The 16,171-nt window shown below is 56.1% G+C and overlaps 1 protein-coding gene and 1 non-coding gene across 10 annotated transcripts in view; both read left to right on the forward strand.

The window, feature by feature from the left end:
• EP400 (E1A binding protein p400) overlaps window positions 1-16,171 on the forward strand; it is an 87,053-nt gene that overhangs the window by 48,436 nt on the left and 22,446 nt on the right. For 8 of the 9 annotated variants that reach the window (XM_074321448.1, XM_074321451.1, XM_074321450.1 and 5 more), the window contains 12 exons: window positions 225-464; window positions 2,430-2,594; window positions 3,675-3,830; window positions 4,610-4,704; window positions 5,119-5,390; window positions 7,448-7,650; window positions 7,731-7,900; window positions 9,233-9,429; window positions 12,433-12,544; window positions 12,640-12,783; window positions 15,574-15,714; window positions 15,929-16,012. In XM_074321448.1, coding sequence (XP_074177549.1) covers window positions 225-464; window positions 2,430-2,594; window positions 3,675-3,830; window positions 4,610-4,704; window positions 5,119-5,390; window positions 7,448-7,650; window positions 7,731-7,900; window positions 9,233-9,429; window positions 12,433-12,544; window positions 12,640-12,783; window positions 15,574-15,714; window positions 15,929-16,012 — 1,979 coding nt within the window. The remainder of the gene's footprint in view (window positions 1-224; window positions 465-2,429; window positions 2,595-3,674; window positions 3,831-4,609; window positions 4,705-5,118; window positions 5,391-7,447; window positions 7,651-7,730; window positions 7,901-9,232; window positions 9,430-12,432; window positions 12,545-12,639; window positions 12,784-15,573; window positions 15,715-15,928; window positions 16,013-16,171) is intronic. The other variant, XM_074321455.1, reaches the window with a different exon arrangement.
• On the forward strand, window positions 8,833-8,964 carry LOC141569309 (small nucleolar RNA SNORA49). Its single transcript, XR_012492809.1, has one exon. It is a non-coding gene; the product is annotated as a small nucleolar RNA SNORA49 (small nucleolar RNA).

Raw genomic sequence — 16,171 nt, forward strand, 5'->3', positions numbered from 1 at the left:
CAGAGGCACCGCGCAGCCTGCTGCGGACTGGCAGTGGAGTGGGGATAGTTCAGAGCGGAGGGAAGTGCGCTCTCTCTCACCACAGTGGCCTCCTGCCCCCTTTTCAGAGGGCTTCTCATTTGAGCCCCAGTGGAATGTTTGTTTGTGTCTTTGAAAGCCGGGTTAAAGAATTGCCTTTGTTGAGAACCTTTAACAGCTCTGCACAAACACCTTATCGATTGCAGCGGCCGCAGCCCCGTTTCAGACCTCGCAGGCCCCCACCGGCGCTCCGAGACCACAGGCCACCTCGACCTTCAGCACAGCAGCTAGCCCAGCCCATCCTGCGAAACTGCGGGCTCAGGCCGCGGCCCCCGCCTCCACCCCGGGCCCGCCCCCGCCCCAGGCCCCGGCCCCCTCGCACCCGGGGCAGGGCGCAATGCCTCAGGGGCTGCTGCTCACCTCGCAGGCCCAGGCGCGCCTGCCCAGTAAGTGGCCTCGCCTCTCCCGTCGGTTCTGCCACCTCTTTTCCCAAGAAGTCACGTTTAGACCAGTGCTGTGGGAAGGCCCCGCTCCACGCCTGTCTGCCCGACCCCACACCCATGCCTCCTTGGACACTGTCCTTCCCGGCCCTGAACCTGCTGACGTAGGGCTCCTCTCCAGGGCCAGCGTCGAGGGCCTCATCCTTGCTGTCCTTTCTCAGCTCTGCTTTCCTCCCTCGCTCATACTCTGCTGCTGTGTGCTGGTGACCGCACCTCGCCTTAGTGTGGCCAGGCCTCGGGCCACCAGCACCCACGGCCAGCTTGTGGGGCAGATGGTCATAAGATGAAAGCAGGGCACTTCCTTGCCAGCCACGGGAGCTAGCGTTCGCAGTCTAGACTGGACTTCTTTAGTCTTACGCTGTGCCAGATTTAAAGCTGGACGAGTTGTCGCTCAGCTGACACCCTTTGTAGTAACGCAGTGACCGAGGCACCACAAACTTCCTAATCTCAATAGAACTTACTGTGACCAGTGCAGTTAGCACATCCCCAGATGTCACCTGGACCCTGTTCGTTCTCCAGTAGCCAGTGCCCTAATGGACCCAGCATGGGCTGCACCGTTCCTTAGAGCCACCTTAGGCTCTGGGGTGTGACAGGCCGTGGGAAGGGGGGCAGGCGCGGTGTCCTGCGGGGTGGCCGGCCATCGCCTGCTTAGCTGCCTGAGGGAGGGAAGCGCCTGGCTGTGTGGCACTTGTCTGCCTGGGCTGGGAATTTGGTGGGCTGTGCGTGGGACCTGGGCTTGGGAGCGTAGTCAGCGGGGCGCCCTTCACTGACCACCTTCAACTCCATGGACCAGCGAGGGCTAACGGGAGATTCGGTTCTCCACGCACATCTCCGCGTCTCCTCCTTTGTTTCCTTGCCTGTTCACGGTTTCTGTGCCCAAGAGATCTCTGGATGGTTTTCTAGTCTTTTGCTAACTATTCTCTTTATAGCATCACTAATAACTCTTGCATGGATTTTCTGGGAGGGACATTTAGACTCAGACGTCAACCCCTGGGTAAAAGAACCGTTAACCCTGTTCAATTACAGCCTGGAGGCAGCGACTTTTTGAGTTAGGTGCATATGACTCCGTTGAGTTACGGTTCCAAAACAGTGTATGAAGCAGTGCTCAAGTGTGCATTTCTTGACAGTAAATGTTATAATCGGATCCTACGATCTAGTTCAAATCAGTGTGAAACTTCCTGTCATACAGCGATGTTGGTGTGATGTATTTATGTACCGTGTTGCCCCGAAAATAAGACCCAGCTGGACCATCAGCTCTAATGCGGCTTTTGGAGCAAAAATTAATTTAAGACCTGGTCTTATGTTATAGTAAAATAAGACCGGCTCTTATATTTTTGCTCCAAAAGACGCATTAGAGCTGATGGTCCAGCTGGGTCTTGTTTTCAGGGAAACACGATACTTAAATATATTCCCAGTTTTTGAAAAGGTTCTGAGTGTAATTGAAGCTAGTTACCTGGAGTGATATGTCTTGTTTACCTCTGTGAGCTAAATTGGACATGCCCTTTTTTATGTTTTGGAAGTTCTCTGAAAGTTGAGGTCAATACGAGAGTTTCAGAGTGTATTACAAATAGATTTCTGCTGTTTTTGGTATTTGCTACTTACTTATTGGTTGGAGAGAAAAGGAAGATGTTCCTTGATAGTTTGGTTAATTATAGTAACATCTGATGATCTAAGATCTCTTACCAGTTATAAGTAGATAAGTTAACCATTAAAATGTGATGTTAACTTTGTTTTCTGTTTTTTATTAAAGTAGTTATATTCTGAAAGTGCTAGAAAGCACTGCCTACCTAGTCAGTGTGTCTGTGACACTTTGGTTCACTACACACCATTTGTGTGACACACGATCGTCAGTACAACCTTCGCAGACTCGCCCGAGAAATCCCAATCCCCTTTTTCTCTGCGCTTCTGCAGGTGGGGAGGTCGTCAAAATAGCCCAGCTGGCTTCCCTCGCGGGGCCCCCGAGCCGAGTCGCCCAGCCAGAGACGCCTGTGACACTACAGTTCCAAGGGAACAAGTTCACCCTGTCCCACAGCCAGCTGCGGCAGCTCACGGCCGGCCAGCCCCTGCAGCTGCAAGGTATGCGGCGGCAGCCCGCCTCACGGCCAGCGGTTTCGCCTCTGCACCGTGCCGGTGGGGCAGCCGGGCAGCTGTGCCTGTGAGCTCAGCGCCTCCCCTGGTCCCGCCTCAGTGAGAGAGCGTGTGTGTCACCGGCTGCCTGGTCCTGACGTGTGTTCAGTGGACGATAACCATTTTTTAAAATCTACCCTTTGCTAAAAGTTCCCTATTTTTGAAATCAAAATAGAAATGTTTGCTACTTTCTAATTTTGAAGTGTCCTACAAATGCCAAAGGACCAGCAGTTTATGTAGAAGTTATGCTCCTTTACGTACATACGTCAGTTTCACTGCAGACAGAGCCTCCCGGGATGATGTGTGTGCGGAGTAGCGGCTTTTGAAGGACCTGAAGTTTAAGAGGCGTTAGTGTGAGTCCTAAAGACCATAGCAGTTCAGTCATTCCGTTCCTCTGTCAGTCAGGGGTCAGTCCTGGCTGCCGGCTCCCAGCAGCCTCTGGGACCAGTTGCCCATGGCTCTTTTCAGGGCGCAGGGCGCAGGAGAGTCGCACAGACCGCAGAGCGGAGGTCCCAGGAGCCTGGAGCAAAGACACCGTTCCATTTGCTTTAATCCTATATTTCTCCAGTTTTTTTAGCAAAGGGGTGAGGCCACTGGTCGACATCTCTGGTGGATACTAGTTTGTGTCAAGCGTGGGCTGTTCCATGGGAAAGATTCCTCCACATGGCAGGTTGACATGGCCAGGTCCCTGAGCAGTGCCACAGGCACGGCGTTCAGGCCCCGAGCGCTGCCCAAAGTCAGGCATTGCTAGGAATCAACGAGCCTCTTCTTGACATTAAGTAAAATGACTTCGTTCCTTACGGTTTTTATTCACTATAAGGAACGAAGTCATTTTACTTAATGTCAAGAAGAGGCTGAATGAACAGTTTTCATTTTTGTCTAAGTAACTGAGTTTGTGTTGCCATGTTGGAGTAAATTTGGTTCTGCGTGTTTGGTGTATGGCCTGTTTGCGTGCACTTGGGAGTGAGTGTGACTGGGAGGCAAAGGCACACGCCAGGCCTGACCCTCCTGGCACACATGTGATTGCAGGCAGCGTGCTGCAGATCGTGTCCGCCCCCGGGCAGTCCTACCTGCGACCTCCAGGCCCCGTGGTGATGCAGACCATGTCCCAGGCAGGTGCCCTGAACGCCCTGGGAAGCAAGCCTCCAGCCGGGGGCCCAGGCCCCGCACCTGTGACCCCACCAGGTAGAGTGCTCTGAGCAGCAAGGAGACCTGGCTGTGACGCTCCTTTTTGACTGCATCTCGGGGAACTGCACTGCGTTAGGGATTGCTGAGTGGTGCCCCAGGACCGAAAGTCCCGCTGTGGCCATCTGACTACCACAGACCGGCCCGTGCCAGCTGGCTTTGTTTGCTTTCTCTTTTGCTCTCAAACTTACGGACTGAATATCACCAGCCTCCGCTCATCGTAGGTTTTTGTTTGGTGCTGAAACTCCCCCAGGACAGGTGAGGGAGCAGGGTTTGGGCCATCCTCCATCTGGCTGGCCTGTGCTGCTCTGTGTCCATCCCACAGCCTGCCTCCCACCCGCGTCCTGCTCTGCCCGGACACGCCCATCCCACCCACCTCTGCCCTCCTGGGCTCACCTGAGCAGAGCCCCTTGGTCCTCGGAGCTCTGAGCAGCCCCCGTGCACCAGCCTCTGGTGTGTGGGATGCTGGGCTCGCCTGCTAGTCCAGAGGGCAGTGCTGACCAAGGGCCGCGGCCCAGGTGGCCGCTGGCCGGCGTGATGGCCACGGGCCTGGGTGCACACAGGCACTCACCCGGGGAAGAGACGGACTGGCGCTCACGCAGCCCAGAGTGTGGCCAGAGAGCAGGAGGGCTTCGCTGGCAGTTCGGACAGTTTCACTTGTTGCGCGTTCCAGAACTGCGCTAGTGATAGGTGGTACTGTTTCCGAGGGCGCGCTGGAGGACGGCGAGGACTTGCAGAGGGTCAGCAGCCTGTCCCCAACGCGTCATTTCTGATTGCAGTCGGTGTGCCTGGCCGGGTGGCCGTCAACCCGCTGACCGTAGGGGACTCTGCAGTGGCCTCCAAACCAGCGTCTCCCATTGGAGGGCCCAGCCAGGTAGGGGCCCGACACTGGCACCACCTCAGGCTGCTGGTGACACGGGATGGTTGGGATGTTTGACGGCTTCTGTGAGGCATCATCCATCGCTGTGCCTTTAAAAAAAGTCCCAATTGTAGAATCTTGTCTTTAAAACACTTCGCTGATAAAAGAAATGGAACTGGGCTTTATGATTGCGAAACTCTCCTTTCGCATATTTCTACATTCTCCTATCCGTGTTCTGGGTGTTGAAAATGCTCACTGTCTCAAGGAACGTTCCCCACGCTGTCAGGAGAAAGCGTGCCCATTTGCTCTGCTGCTCTTCTGTCACTGTCTGCCGCAGAGCAGGCCCCGCATGAGGCGGGGACCCCCACAGGGCTGGGCGACGGGCCTGTTGTTTCTGAGGACCCGTTTTCATCACTGTTTCTGATACAGGAGGAAAAGGCCCGACTTTTGAAAGAGCGGCTGGACCAGATTTTTTCTGTCAATGAACGACGCTGTTCCCGCACCCCCGTCTACGGCAGAGATCTCTTAGGGATTTGTTCCCTGGCTGGCATGGAACGGGTACCGTGGCTTGAGGCTTCGGATAGCAGGCACGGGAAGGGGGCTGGGCCAGCGAGCCGTTACATATCACCCTCAAACAATCAGAAGGACCTGATTTTGACGCTGACCCAACGTCAGGAGTCCCTCCAGGATGTCATCAACAGGTGAGTGGTGCCACTGCCCTAAAGCCCCTCTGGGCCCCACCTCTTCACGCCTCCCCGCCAAGCCCTGGCAACCCCGGCCCGTTCACCATGCCCGTAGTTCGGCCCTTTCCCAGAATGTCACATGGCTGGAGTCACAGTGTGCGGCCCTCTCAGATTGGCTCCTTTCGCTCAGTCACATGCATTTAGCTTCCCCCATGTCTTTCCATGGCTTGACAGCTCGTTTCTTTCTGTCACTGAGTAATATTCCACTGTCTGGATGGACCGCAGTGTATCCATCACCTACTGAAGGGCGTCTCAGTGGCGCCCGGGTTTTTAAATAAAGCTGCTGTAAACGTAAACGTCCGTGTGCAGGTTTCATGTGGACATAAGTTTTCATCCCCACGGAGTGTGATTGTTGGAGCGCATGATGAAAGTGTGTTTAGTTTTATAAGAACCCGCCAGGCTGTCTTTGGAAGTGGCTGCACCATTTGCGTCCCCACCAGTCGTGACTGAGTGTTCCTGCTGCTCCATGTCCTCACCGGCGTGTGGGGATGTCATTGTTCGGGATTGTGGCCGTGCTGGCAGGTGTGCAGTGCTGTGTGGCTGCGTTTGCATTTCCCTGATGACACGTGATTTCCCAGGTGCTCATGTGCCGTGTGCATGTCTTCTTGAGTGAGGCGTCTGGTGAGGCCTTAGGTTCATTTGTAATCAGGTTGTTGGTTTTCTTTTGTTTTAAAAGAGTTTTTCGTATACTTTGCATCAGATGAGTCTTTTGCAAGTATTTTCTCCCAGTCTGTGGCATGTGTTCTCATTCTGTTGATACTGGCTGTTGCAGAGCAGGAGTTTTTAATTCTAATGAAGTCCAGCTTATCAGTTCTTTCTTCCATGGATCATGCCTTTGGTGTTATGTCTAAAAAGGCATTGCCAAACCCAGAGTCATCTCGGTTTTCTCGTGTGTTGTCTGCCGGGAGTTTTATCATGGTACATTTCACACTTAGGTCGAGGTACCGTGTGCAGGGTGGGGGTCTGGGTCTGGACTGGGTTTCTGCGTGTGGATTTCCAGTTGCTCCAGTGCTGTTTGTTAGAGAGACTGTCTTCTCTCCTGTCTCGTTGTCCTTGCTTTGTTAAAGGGCAGTGGCCTGGACTTCCGTGGCCTGTCTGGGCTCGCACTGTTGCGTCGATGCGCCTGTCTGGTCCTCAGCAACCCCACAGCGTCTTGACGGCTGTAGCTCAGTGGGCAGTGGGAGTCAGGGAGTGTCCATCCTCCGACCTTGTTCTGCGCCTCCTGTATTGTGTGAGGTGTCCTGGGCACCTGCTTCCCCGTGTAAACTATAGAATCAGCTGACCATGTGCGCGGGGACCTTGCTGGGGTTCTGATGGGGTTGTGTTGAGTCTGCACCTCAAGTTGGGAAGTGCTGACCAGTGTGGGGTGTGTCCATGAACACGGCCATGCTTTGGTTTCGTTCTTTGACTTTGTTCACCGGCATCTGGGTGACAGGTGGCTTTTTGGTTTGCGCGCAGCTGGTAGGTAGCCAGTCAGGAAATCCAGCCTGGGCTGACGTCCAGAGTAAGGGCCTTTGCTGCAGGGGACACCTGGAGGCCGGGAGATGGTGTCAGGTTGGCTGCAGCGGCTCACTTGAGCCATCACAGGCTGTCCTTATAGGGCCCCTTTCGCACAATTGGGCTCCCTCTTGGTGGCACAGTGGCTGTGGCAGCTCTGGGTTCCTGTTCTTGCCTCGCCCCCAGCCCTCCCCCAACCCAGACCATGCAGGCGACAGAGCACCCGTGTCTCAAATTCCCATCGGAAGACTCGCCCTTCATAGGAACGTCCTACGCTGGGGTTTCGACCTTGGGTGGCCCTCATTGCCAGGGCTGGCGGGACCCGTTCGTGGTCACTGTGACAAAGTATGGGACCGCAGCCTCGTCACCCATGGTGACTAGAGTCAGGCACGCCGGTGACTCCAGCTGTCAGTGGGTTCTGCCTGCTGCCTCCTCCAGCCTCCAGCATCTGAGACAGAGGTGCTGCCAGGTGGAGACTCCGGGTTGCCGCATGTGACGACCTGCTTTCTGCTTCTCAGGGTGGTGTGCGTGATCCCTGCGGTGGTGGCCGCGCCCCCGTCCCTGTGGGTGGCGAGGCCGCCTTCCCTCTACAGCCACAGGATGCGGCTCTTCAGACACCGCCTGCGAGAGCACACGGCACCCTACGCCCAGCAGCTGCGGCGGGCAACGGCCCTGCTCTCGCTGCGGTTCCCCGAGCTGAGGCTGGTCCAGCTCGACTCAGGTACGCGGGGTCCATGTGCTGTCCACGTGCCACAGCCACTGCCTGGGCAGCGAGACACGCTCGGCGTTGTCCCCTCCTAGGGAAGCTGGAAGCCTTGGCGGTGCTGCTGCAGAAGCTGAAATCGGAAGGCCGTCGGGTGCTGATCCTGTCGCAGATGGTCCTCATGCTGGACATCCTGGAGACGTTCCTCAACTTCCATTACCTCACCTACGTCAGGATCGACGAGCACGCCAACAGTGAGCAGCGCCAGGTAAGCAAGCACGTGCTTTCTTCAGGCCCCTGCTGAGTAGACGGTGCTCTCACCACCCTTCTGAACGGAGGAAGTTCAAACGTCTCAGTGTCTTTGGACTCAAGTGAGGCTGGAGCTCCACCCAGTCGGCTGGATGTCGCAGAATCAGGACTGGTGACGTGCAGTCACTGCAGGACAAGAGTGATGGACAGAAGGGGGCCGGGGGGGCGGGCACACCGCACAGACGACTGACCGTTCAGGAAACCCAGGTTCAAGCCACATGCCGTTCTCGCGTGTCAGATTTGCTGAGGGTGTCTGGGCCCCGTCAGGCACAGTGAGACCGGCATCTCATATGCTGCTGTTGGGGCACAAGCTGCTGTGGCTTTAGAAGGCAGCCTGCGGGGTACAGGGTGCGCCTGGCCTCGTGAGTCTGCGTCCCAGACCTGTCCCTCCCAGCACCGCCACCGCCCTGGAGGCTTCACACCCGGTTGTTCCCTGCAGAAACCTGGGAACACCTCCCAGTGGGGAACGAGGTCCTGGGCCAGTAGTGGGGGAGTGGGCAGTGCACTGTGCACGTGCCAGGGCCTGGGCAGTACCGCAGACACACACCGTCCTAAGGAGCCCACAGCGTGACCGAGGAGGCCTCGCCCACAGCTTTGCCGGACAGGTTGAGGAGCGTGGCAGAGTGCTCTCGATTGCACAAAGCCAGTGGCTGGCGTGTCAGTCGTGGTGCCCACGCCGCACTGTCCGGCACCCGCAGGACCTCCTGGTGCGCAGGTGCCTAGAGGGCCTGGAGGGCAGCAGGCCACCGCTCACCACAGGTCTCTGGGTGGTGATGCTGTTTGCCTCTATGGTCTGTTTGGTGTTGAATTAATCGCAGAAGAGACGGTCCAAGTGAGGCCACTGAGCTCTTGGCCCAGAGTGGGTGCCAGGCCTCCGTCCTGGTCTTCCCACGCCCTCAGCCTTACTCCAGGGGCTTTCTGCTGTAAAGTGCCCTGGCATTGCCTGGGGGTACATGAAAAAAGCACAGACCCTCCCCAGGAAGACTCTGTTTTCTTGTGGGGCCTACGAATTGAGCTGACAGCCCTTGTCACATGGAATCTGATGCTTTCCTTTTGGCGAGTGATGAGTCATGGGCATTAAACAGCGTGTGGGCTGTTTGTGACCAGTAAGCGAGTGGACACAGTGCAAAAAAGAGCCAGAATCAAGTGCTAAAACCTGATGTGATTTGAACATGGAAACACAAAGCACAGTCTCGTTACGGAACGATTTCTAACCGATAAACATCAGAAAGTGTAGAGGTTGCCCCACGTTTACCGGGAGGGCCAATGCCAAGGTTCTGTGTCATCCTAGGAGCTGATGAGAAGCTTCAACAGAGACAGGCGGGTCTTCTGTGCCATCCTGTCCACTCACAGCCGCGCCACCGGCGTGAGCCTGGTGGAGGCAGACGCGGTCGTGTTCTATGACAGCGATCTGGACCCGGTGATGGACGCCAAGGCGCAGGAGTGGTGTGACAGGATCGGGCGGCGCACGGACGTGCACATCTACAGGTGCGGCCGCTCACCCGAGTCTGACTGTGTGTCCTGCAGGCTGACTCCTGCCCCTGCTGTTTCAGCTGTTCCTTCACCCGTGACATTTGGGTTGCTTGAAACTACCTGTTAGGTCGCTTATAACTTGCTGTCCTTTCAACATGTGTTTGTGTGCGTCTTTTAGGGGACCCGAGTCTTAGAAGGATGATTTATATTCCAGGTCGTTTCAACTAACATCGGGTATAAAGTATCGTTTAGTAAATTGGCTATTGAAAGAATTGCAGTATTACGGCCCAATGTGTGTAACTGAGGAGAGTGAAGAAGGCTGTACTCTTGTGTCTAAGCTTCAAGACGTGCTTACCGTGTAATAACACTGGGTGTGTGTCCTGCTGACTGTGACGTGTAAGAATCCTGCGTCTGCATACTGTTGTTTTGTACTTCCTGCCCGGTGTGTGCTGAGCACTGGCCGTGCCCCTGCTTGTGGAACCCGTCCTCTGAGGGACGTGGGTTCCCTTGCATGAAGTCTCCCGGTGCTGGCTGCCCCAGGACCGAGACCGAGGGCTGTGCACGTAACACCGCTGTTTCCATCAAGATGTCGTCATCCTAGTGCCATATCTGAGTAGCTCCAGTATTAGTTTTCATTATAAACATATTACCTATTCATTTAAAAAACAAAAAAGAAAAGCATGTAGAGAAAAATGAGTATCCCCCAGAGATAGCAATTAATGACATGTTGGGGGCATGTCTCTCCAGACGTGAGTCCTGCCATCAGTCTTATTTTGTAACCCCCCTTTTTTTAAACAGTATATATTCTGAGTTTTTCCATGCTAATGAATATAAATTGGGCACATCGCTTGTATATAATGAATGCGTTGCCTCGTGTAGCCCTCCTTACCGTTGGTCCTTCAGGCAGAAATGGAAAGCCCTTCATCCTCATAGCCAGCCTGTGCACACTGGGGATGAGGTAGCAGGCAGGCTGCAGGACGTCCGAGGTGCAGAGCGTAACAGGGCACGAGAGGGCGCAGGCCAGGTGTGGTGACCGGAGGGGTCGGCTGTGTTCTTGTACAGGAAGACCTGGTTCATGAAAACGGGAAGTTGCCACAAGGCGTTACTCAAATTTAACATAATTTTAACGGCAGCCCCAGTTACGGGTGTTCATGCACACATGCACACACACAGTTGGATCAGTTGGTTTTGCAGTGTAGTTGGAGGGAGAGGTACCTGCCGTGGCAGAAGTGATGAAAAGGGCCGCAGGGGGAGTGGTGCAGGCTTTGCCCGAGGAGCGCGCACGGAGCTGCCGTGAGACTCCACTCCGAGCCACTGCGACCTCAGGTGCTGTCAGAACCAGAACAGCCGAGCAGTGCTGGGAGCGAGAGCCCAGCCTGGTGGGGGTGTAGCAGGCAAGTCAGCGGGACTGGGGCGCCATCGATCCAGTAAAAGCTGCTGCCGGTGCTGTGCTTCCTGCGCACAAGAGGGTGGGGTGGGCACATTGGTGCCCACGTGATGACCAGGCTTAAGGATGGAAGTGTGAAAATAAAGCAGCAGCCTTAGAACGGTGTCTGAGAGATCCCTGTATCGTGGAGCTCGAAGGGGATCACTTGACTGAAACAGAACACAAGGAAGGAGAGAGACACAGATTGGACCACAGTCAAATAGAAATTTAAGGGGCCGGCCCGGTGGCTCAGGTGGTTGGAGCGCTGTGCTCCTAATGCTGAGGTCGCCAGTTCAATTCCCACACGGGCCAGTGAGCTGCGTCCTCGACAGCTAAGACTGTGAAAACAGCTCTCCCTGGAGCTGGGCTGCCTTGAGCAGCCGGAGGTCGGCATGGGCTACCATGTGTTGCCAGGAGTGGTGGGTGACCAGCGTGAATGGCGGTGGGCTGGCAGCCGGCAAGAGCTGCCGTGAGCTGCTGTGAGTGGCTAACCGACGACCAGCGACCAACAGCCTCAGCCGGGGGAGCACAAGGCTCCTAATACCAGCCTGGGCCAGGGAGCTGTGTCCTACACGACTAGACTGAGACACAATGGCTTGAACCAGAGGGGGGTGCAGGGAAGCTGAAGAAGGGGAAAAAAAGAAAGAAATTTAAGAACTGGAAAAGGACACCAGAAGCAGAGCTAGCGGGCTTGGGACATTATTTGCAGTTCTCAGAACAAACAGAGGCTTAAATAGCTCTCACGAGTTGAGAAGAAAGGTAGAGGACCCCCTTGTTTAAGAAAGGGGAGGGCACCTGAGAATGTGAACGGGCTCCAGGTGGACAAAAAACGTGACGAGATGCGCAAGCTCGGTGGCAGGTGGAAGGACGTGCAGGCTGGATGTGCGGTGGTCTCTCCTCACGTGCCCCCGGCAGGTGCCGTCCCCGGCAGGTGACACAGGAAACGGCATGTCTGCTGGCATTGCCGGTGGGGAGAGCCCCCTGGGGACGTGGGATTCTCCCGCTGCTCTGGGAGCGGTTCAGCCAGGTGTGACGTGCAGATTGCACCTGCCCTTGACCCAGCGTCACCCTCCAGGAGTCTGCCCACTCCCAGAAAGTCGGACCCGTGAGCACTGACCTGGGCAGCCCACGGCCCAGTGCTGGGCAGCCCCTAGATAGAAACAGTTCACTGGGCTTTCGGTGCACCTGTGTGCTTTCTGTGCTTCCGTTTTTAAAACCAACTGTCCGGGAGACAGCTGGCAGATGGGTGTGGGGGAGGCAGGCAGGCCTCGCTGTGTGAGTGTGAGTGAGTGTGAGCACAGGTATGCAGGGGTGGGTGTGCACCAGTTTGTCAGCGCTGGAGACGGCAGAAGGGGCATGCCTGCCTCAAGCTGCCAGAGAGGTGGGGACACAGCGGGTGGCGGGGGTGGTACACCACCGGGCCTCTGGCCGCCTCCCCTCCCCAGCCGAGGGAGGGAGCCTCCAGCAGCGCTGGGCATTGCCATGTGTGCTTCAGAGGCCTCACAGCGCCCCTCCTTCCCTGTGCAGTCTCGAGGCGGGTCCTTGTGCCCCCACGACTTGGCTGTCACTATGTGTCTGTGTTTTGTTTGTAGGCTTGTGAGTGGCAATTCCATTGAAGAGAAACTGTTGAAAAACGGCACCAAAGACTTGATCCGCGAGGTGGCCGCACAGGGGAACGACTACTCCATGGCCTTCCTGACACAGGTACCTGCCTGTGCTCTGCTCGGGCCCAGGGGTCACCATGGGCACACGGGCGCCTCCTTGTTCCCGGAGGGTGACATCGTGCACTCTGTGTTCAGCGGACCATCCAGGAGCTGTTTGAGGTGTACTCGCCCATGGACGATGCCGGCTTCCCAGTGAAAGCCGAGGAGTTTGTGGTCCTTTCTCAGGAACCTTCTGTCACAGAAACCATCGCACCCAAAATTGCACGGCCTTTCATAGAGGTGAGGACGAAAAGAAGCTGCCTGGAGTCTCGGGGCGGGAGCCAGCACCTTGGCCCGACCCTGTGTCTGGCAGGCTCTGGGCTCCCTGGAGGTCCTCCCCTGCTGGGAGGCCTGTGGGGCTGCGTCATTGTCAATGTCGTTGTCATGGGGCTGGGGCCCTTCCTTGCTCAGGACTCGCCGCCACCTCTTCCATTTTTAAAACCAACTGTCCGGGTGTTGAGAAGCAAGCAGTGCAGGTGCTGAAGTTCAAGGTGAAAAGTCAGGCTCCCGCACAGGGCTCACGGCCACTGTGTCCCGTCTGCTTTGGGCCTCTCGCTCTGTGTCGTGTCCCTGGCACAGAGACGTCTCACTTTGTGTATTGGGAGGCACAGAGATCTAGTTCATTCTTTTAAGGTAGGTGCTGTATGTACTAGTCTGGAAAAGGGGCTTCGACAGCACGAGAGGCCAGTAGGGATAACAGACTGTCCCGGACGTGGCTGTCGAGCTGAGCTAAATGCGTCCAGCTTCTGGGAAGAAGCGCGTGAGGCGCAGAGTGCGCCTGTGAGCGCGGGAGCCACGGCGGTGGGTGGCACGGCCCACTGTTTTCTGGTCCTCGGAGCCGTCGCCTCTCAGCACAGATCCCTCCTTTGTTCTCTTCATAGCAGTGTGGTGTCTGAGCGAGCAGCTTGCACACGCGGCGGCGTAAGGTCTGCCTGCCTCGCCCCCGTCCTAGGTGCTAGGGACCTAGCATTGGAAATCACGCAGAAATCGCGCCCTCCACGAAGTTTACGTTCTAGGAAGGGGAGAGACAAGCAGCAAGCGAGTGCAGCGGGCACATCCTCGCCAGGCTGGGGGATGAGCAGGCGGCGTCCCGGGAGCCGTGTCATGGGCAGGGGACAGCACGTGGGTGGCCTGCCCCTGTGTGGGGACAGCGGGCCGAGGGCTGATGGAGGCGAGGCTGACTGGGCGTGTTATTTACAGTGGTCGCCTGGCTCTGTGTTGAGATTAGACCATGGGGACCAGCTCAGAGGCCAGTAGTAGTAACGGTTGGCGGGGGTGTCGATAGGCGTAGACTGGTGTGGACAGGTGTGCGTGGGGAGAATGGAGGGACTTGTGAGTGGAGTCGATGGGCTTTGTGGACGTGGGTGAGAGTCAGGGAAGCTCCCCCTGTGCCCACCAGCCCCTGGGTGGGTGGGGAGCTGCTGTGTGGGGCGCCCTTTACTCTCCGTGTCCTGGCTGCTGGTGTAGCTGTAGTCTTCAGCAGTGGGACGCTCACCAGAGGCTTTGTGCATGAAGGTGATGTATGGGGACACACAGAGCAGTACCCCCTGTAAAGACTGTGCTCGAACGCTGGGATGCCAGTGCCAGTGCCCGGGTGAAGAGGGTGTCGCCTGCCCTCCCACCATTCCCTCTTCGGCCCAATGGCACCCCTGCCAGTTTTGAGCTTGGCGCAGATGCAGGCTGCTCTCTGTGGCCCGGCTTCTCCTGCTCAGTGATGTGTGTTCCATTGTCGCGTCCACTGTTAGCCCACATGACAGGGCTGTGACTCTTTCCACGTGTCGTTGGGTGTAGACGTGTGCATTTCTGCTGACAGTGTCTTGGGGTGGAGTCCCTGGGTCGCCAGTGAGCCCATTTGACACAGACGGAAGCTGCCGTTTCCGAGGTGCTTGTGCCAGCTGCCCTCCCGTCAGCAGCTGCACGTGTCGCTGAGACGTGCGTCCGTGTGCGCCCTGGGGCGCTGCTTCGAGCACACGTGGCTTTTGACTGCTGAGTGTACACCTCCGCCCATGTCCGTCGGCAGCGAGTGTGCACGCCTGCTGTAGTGTTTGCTCACACCTCCGTCCCACCTTTTGTAGCTGGATTGTCTGTCTCTTAGCAACGTGGTGGGTTTTCACGTGTTCTGGGTGCAAGGCCTTTGTTGGATCCGTGGGGCCTCTCTCCAGCCTGCCGTTTGCCTTCTTAATGCTGTCTTGCCAGGAGCAGGCACCTTGGTCCCGATGGCGCCCAGCGGACAAGACCGTCCCTGGCGTGTGCGTGGTGCTGTGTGCTCTGCCTACATGGGTCCTGCTGCTGAGCTCGGCACAACGCTTGCTGCCCTTCATTTTCTCCTAGACGTTCCCGTGTTTGTTCTGCACATGTAGGTGTATGTTCTGGGGAAACAATGTCCGGCTAGTGTGACATAGGGTTATAGTTTAAACTGTGTAGACTTTGCCAAGTGGCCCTGGAAAGAGGTTTTCCCAGGTGTTGTCATCCTCTGACCCAAATTGTGACATAATCCCACGTGACTGTCTCCACATTTGTCACATGTCAGGGGTGGCTCCTGGCTCTTGGGACAGGTGCACCATGGGCACACTGCCTTTCGTCACCTGCATCACCTTTTCCGTTAGCTTGTTTTTGGCCACCTTGACGTTGGGTGGAGCTCCGCCCATGGAGGCCGTGGATGTGCCTGTGTCTCATGCACTGTGGACAGCCAGCTAATCGCTCTACTCAGGACCTGTGGCCGGTGGACTAGGCACCCATCTTACTCTGTGCTGGATCTGGGATCTTTCCTGTGCGTGTGGCGTGTGTGTCAGTGCGTGTGGCGTGCATGCATGCCGTGCATGTGCATGCCTGTCACTCTTCCTTGTGCGGCATGGTGGTGAGTGTGTCACGTTCATTTCCTGCCCCCTCGACGCTGTGGTCCACGTCTGAGGGGCTCTCAAACACGTGCATCGCCGACGGTGCCGTGTGCGGCGTGGCGCTGTCTCAGAACCCCTGAATTTAAAACTTAAAATAGACCAGAGTGACCTGACGTGAGCACGTGACTTTCAGGCCCTGCGGAGCATCGAGTACCTGGAGGACGACATGCAGAGGCCGGTGGAGGAGGCCGTGCCCGGCTCCCCGGACCCCGACAGCGCCGGGCGGGGCCAGGCGCCCTCGCAGTTGGAGGAGCTGGCTGACTTCATGGAACAGGTTTGGCGTTTTTGCGCTCCTGCTGCACCTGGAATTTTTCCTTTACAACCAAGTATTTTAAAAATTTGACCCCTTTTATGAAATATTTCTTGTTCATTTTGGTCAAGAAGAATCATTTTTTTTTTGACTCAGGTGTGGGTGGGGTGTTATAAGGAGCTTAGGCCTTATTAACTTGCTATTAACCCTGTTAAAAAAAACCGTATTTTTGAAACAGCTTACGCCAATTGAAAAATATGCTTTGAACTACCTGGAATTGTTTCATACTTCAATCGATCACGAGAAAGAGAGAAATAATGAGGTGAGAGACGAACTTGATTGTCTTAACCTGTGAGTCTCAGATTCTTCAGTGTGCAGTTGAGTTTGAAGTAAACATGACTCACTACGAATCAAAGCAATAAAAACCCAGTCCCAGCTGTGTAGAAGCTGACTGATGATGAAAAGCCTCTGAAACCCTATG

Source organism: Rhinolophus sinicus, linkage group LG16 (assembly GCF_036562045.2).
Source record: "Rhinolophus sinicus isolate RSC01 linkage group LG16, ASM3656204v1, whole genome shotgun sequence".
Lineage (NCBI taxonomy): Eukaryota > Metazoa > Chordata > Mammalia > Chiroptera > Rhinolophidae > Rhinolophus > Rhinolophus sinicus.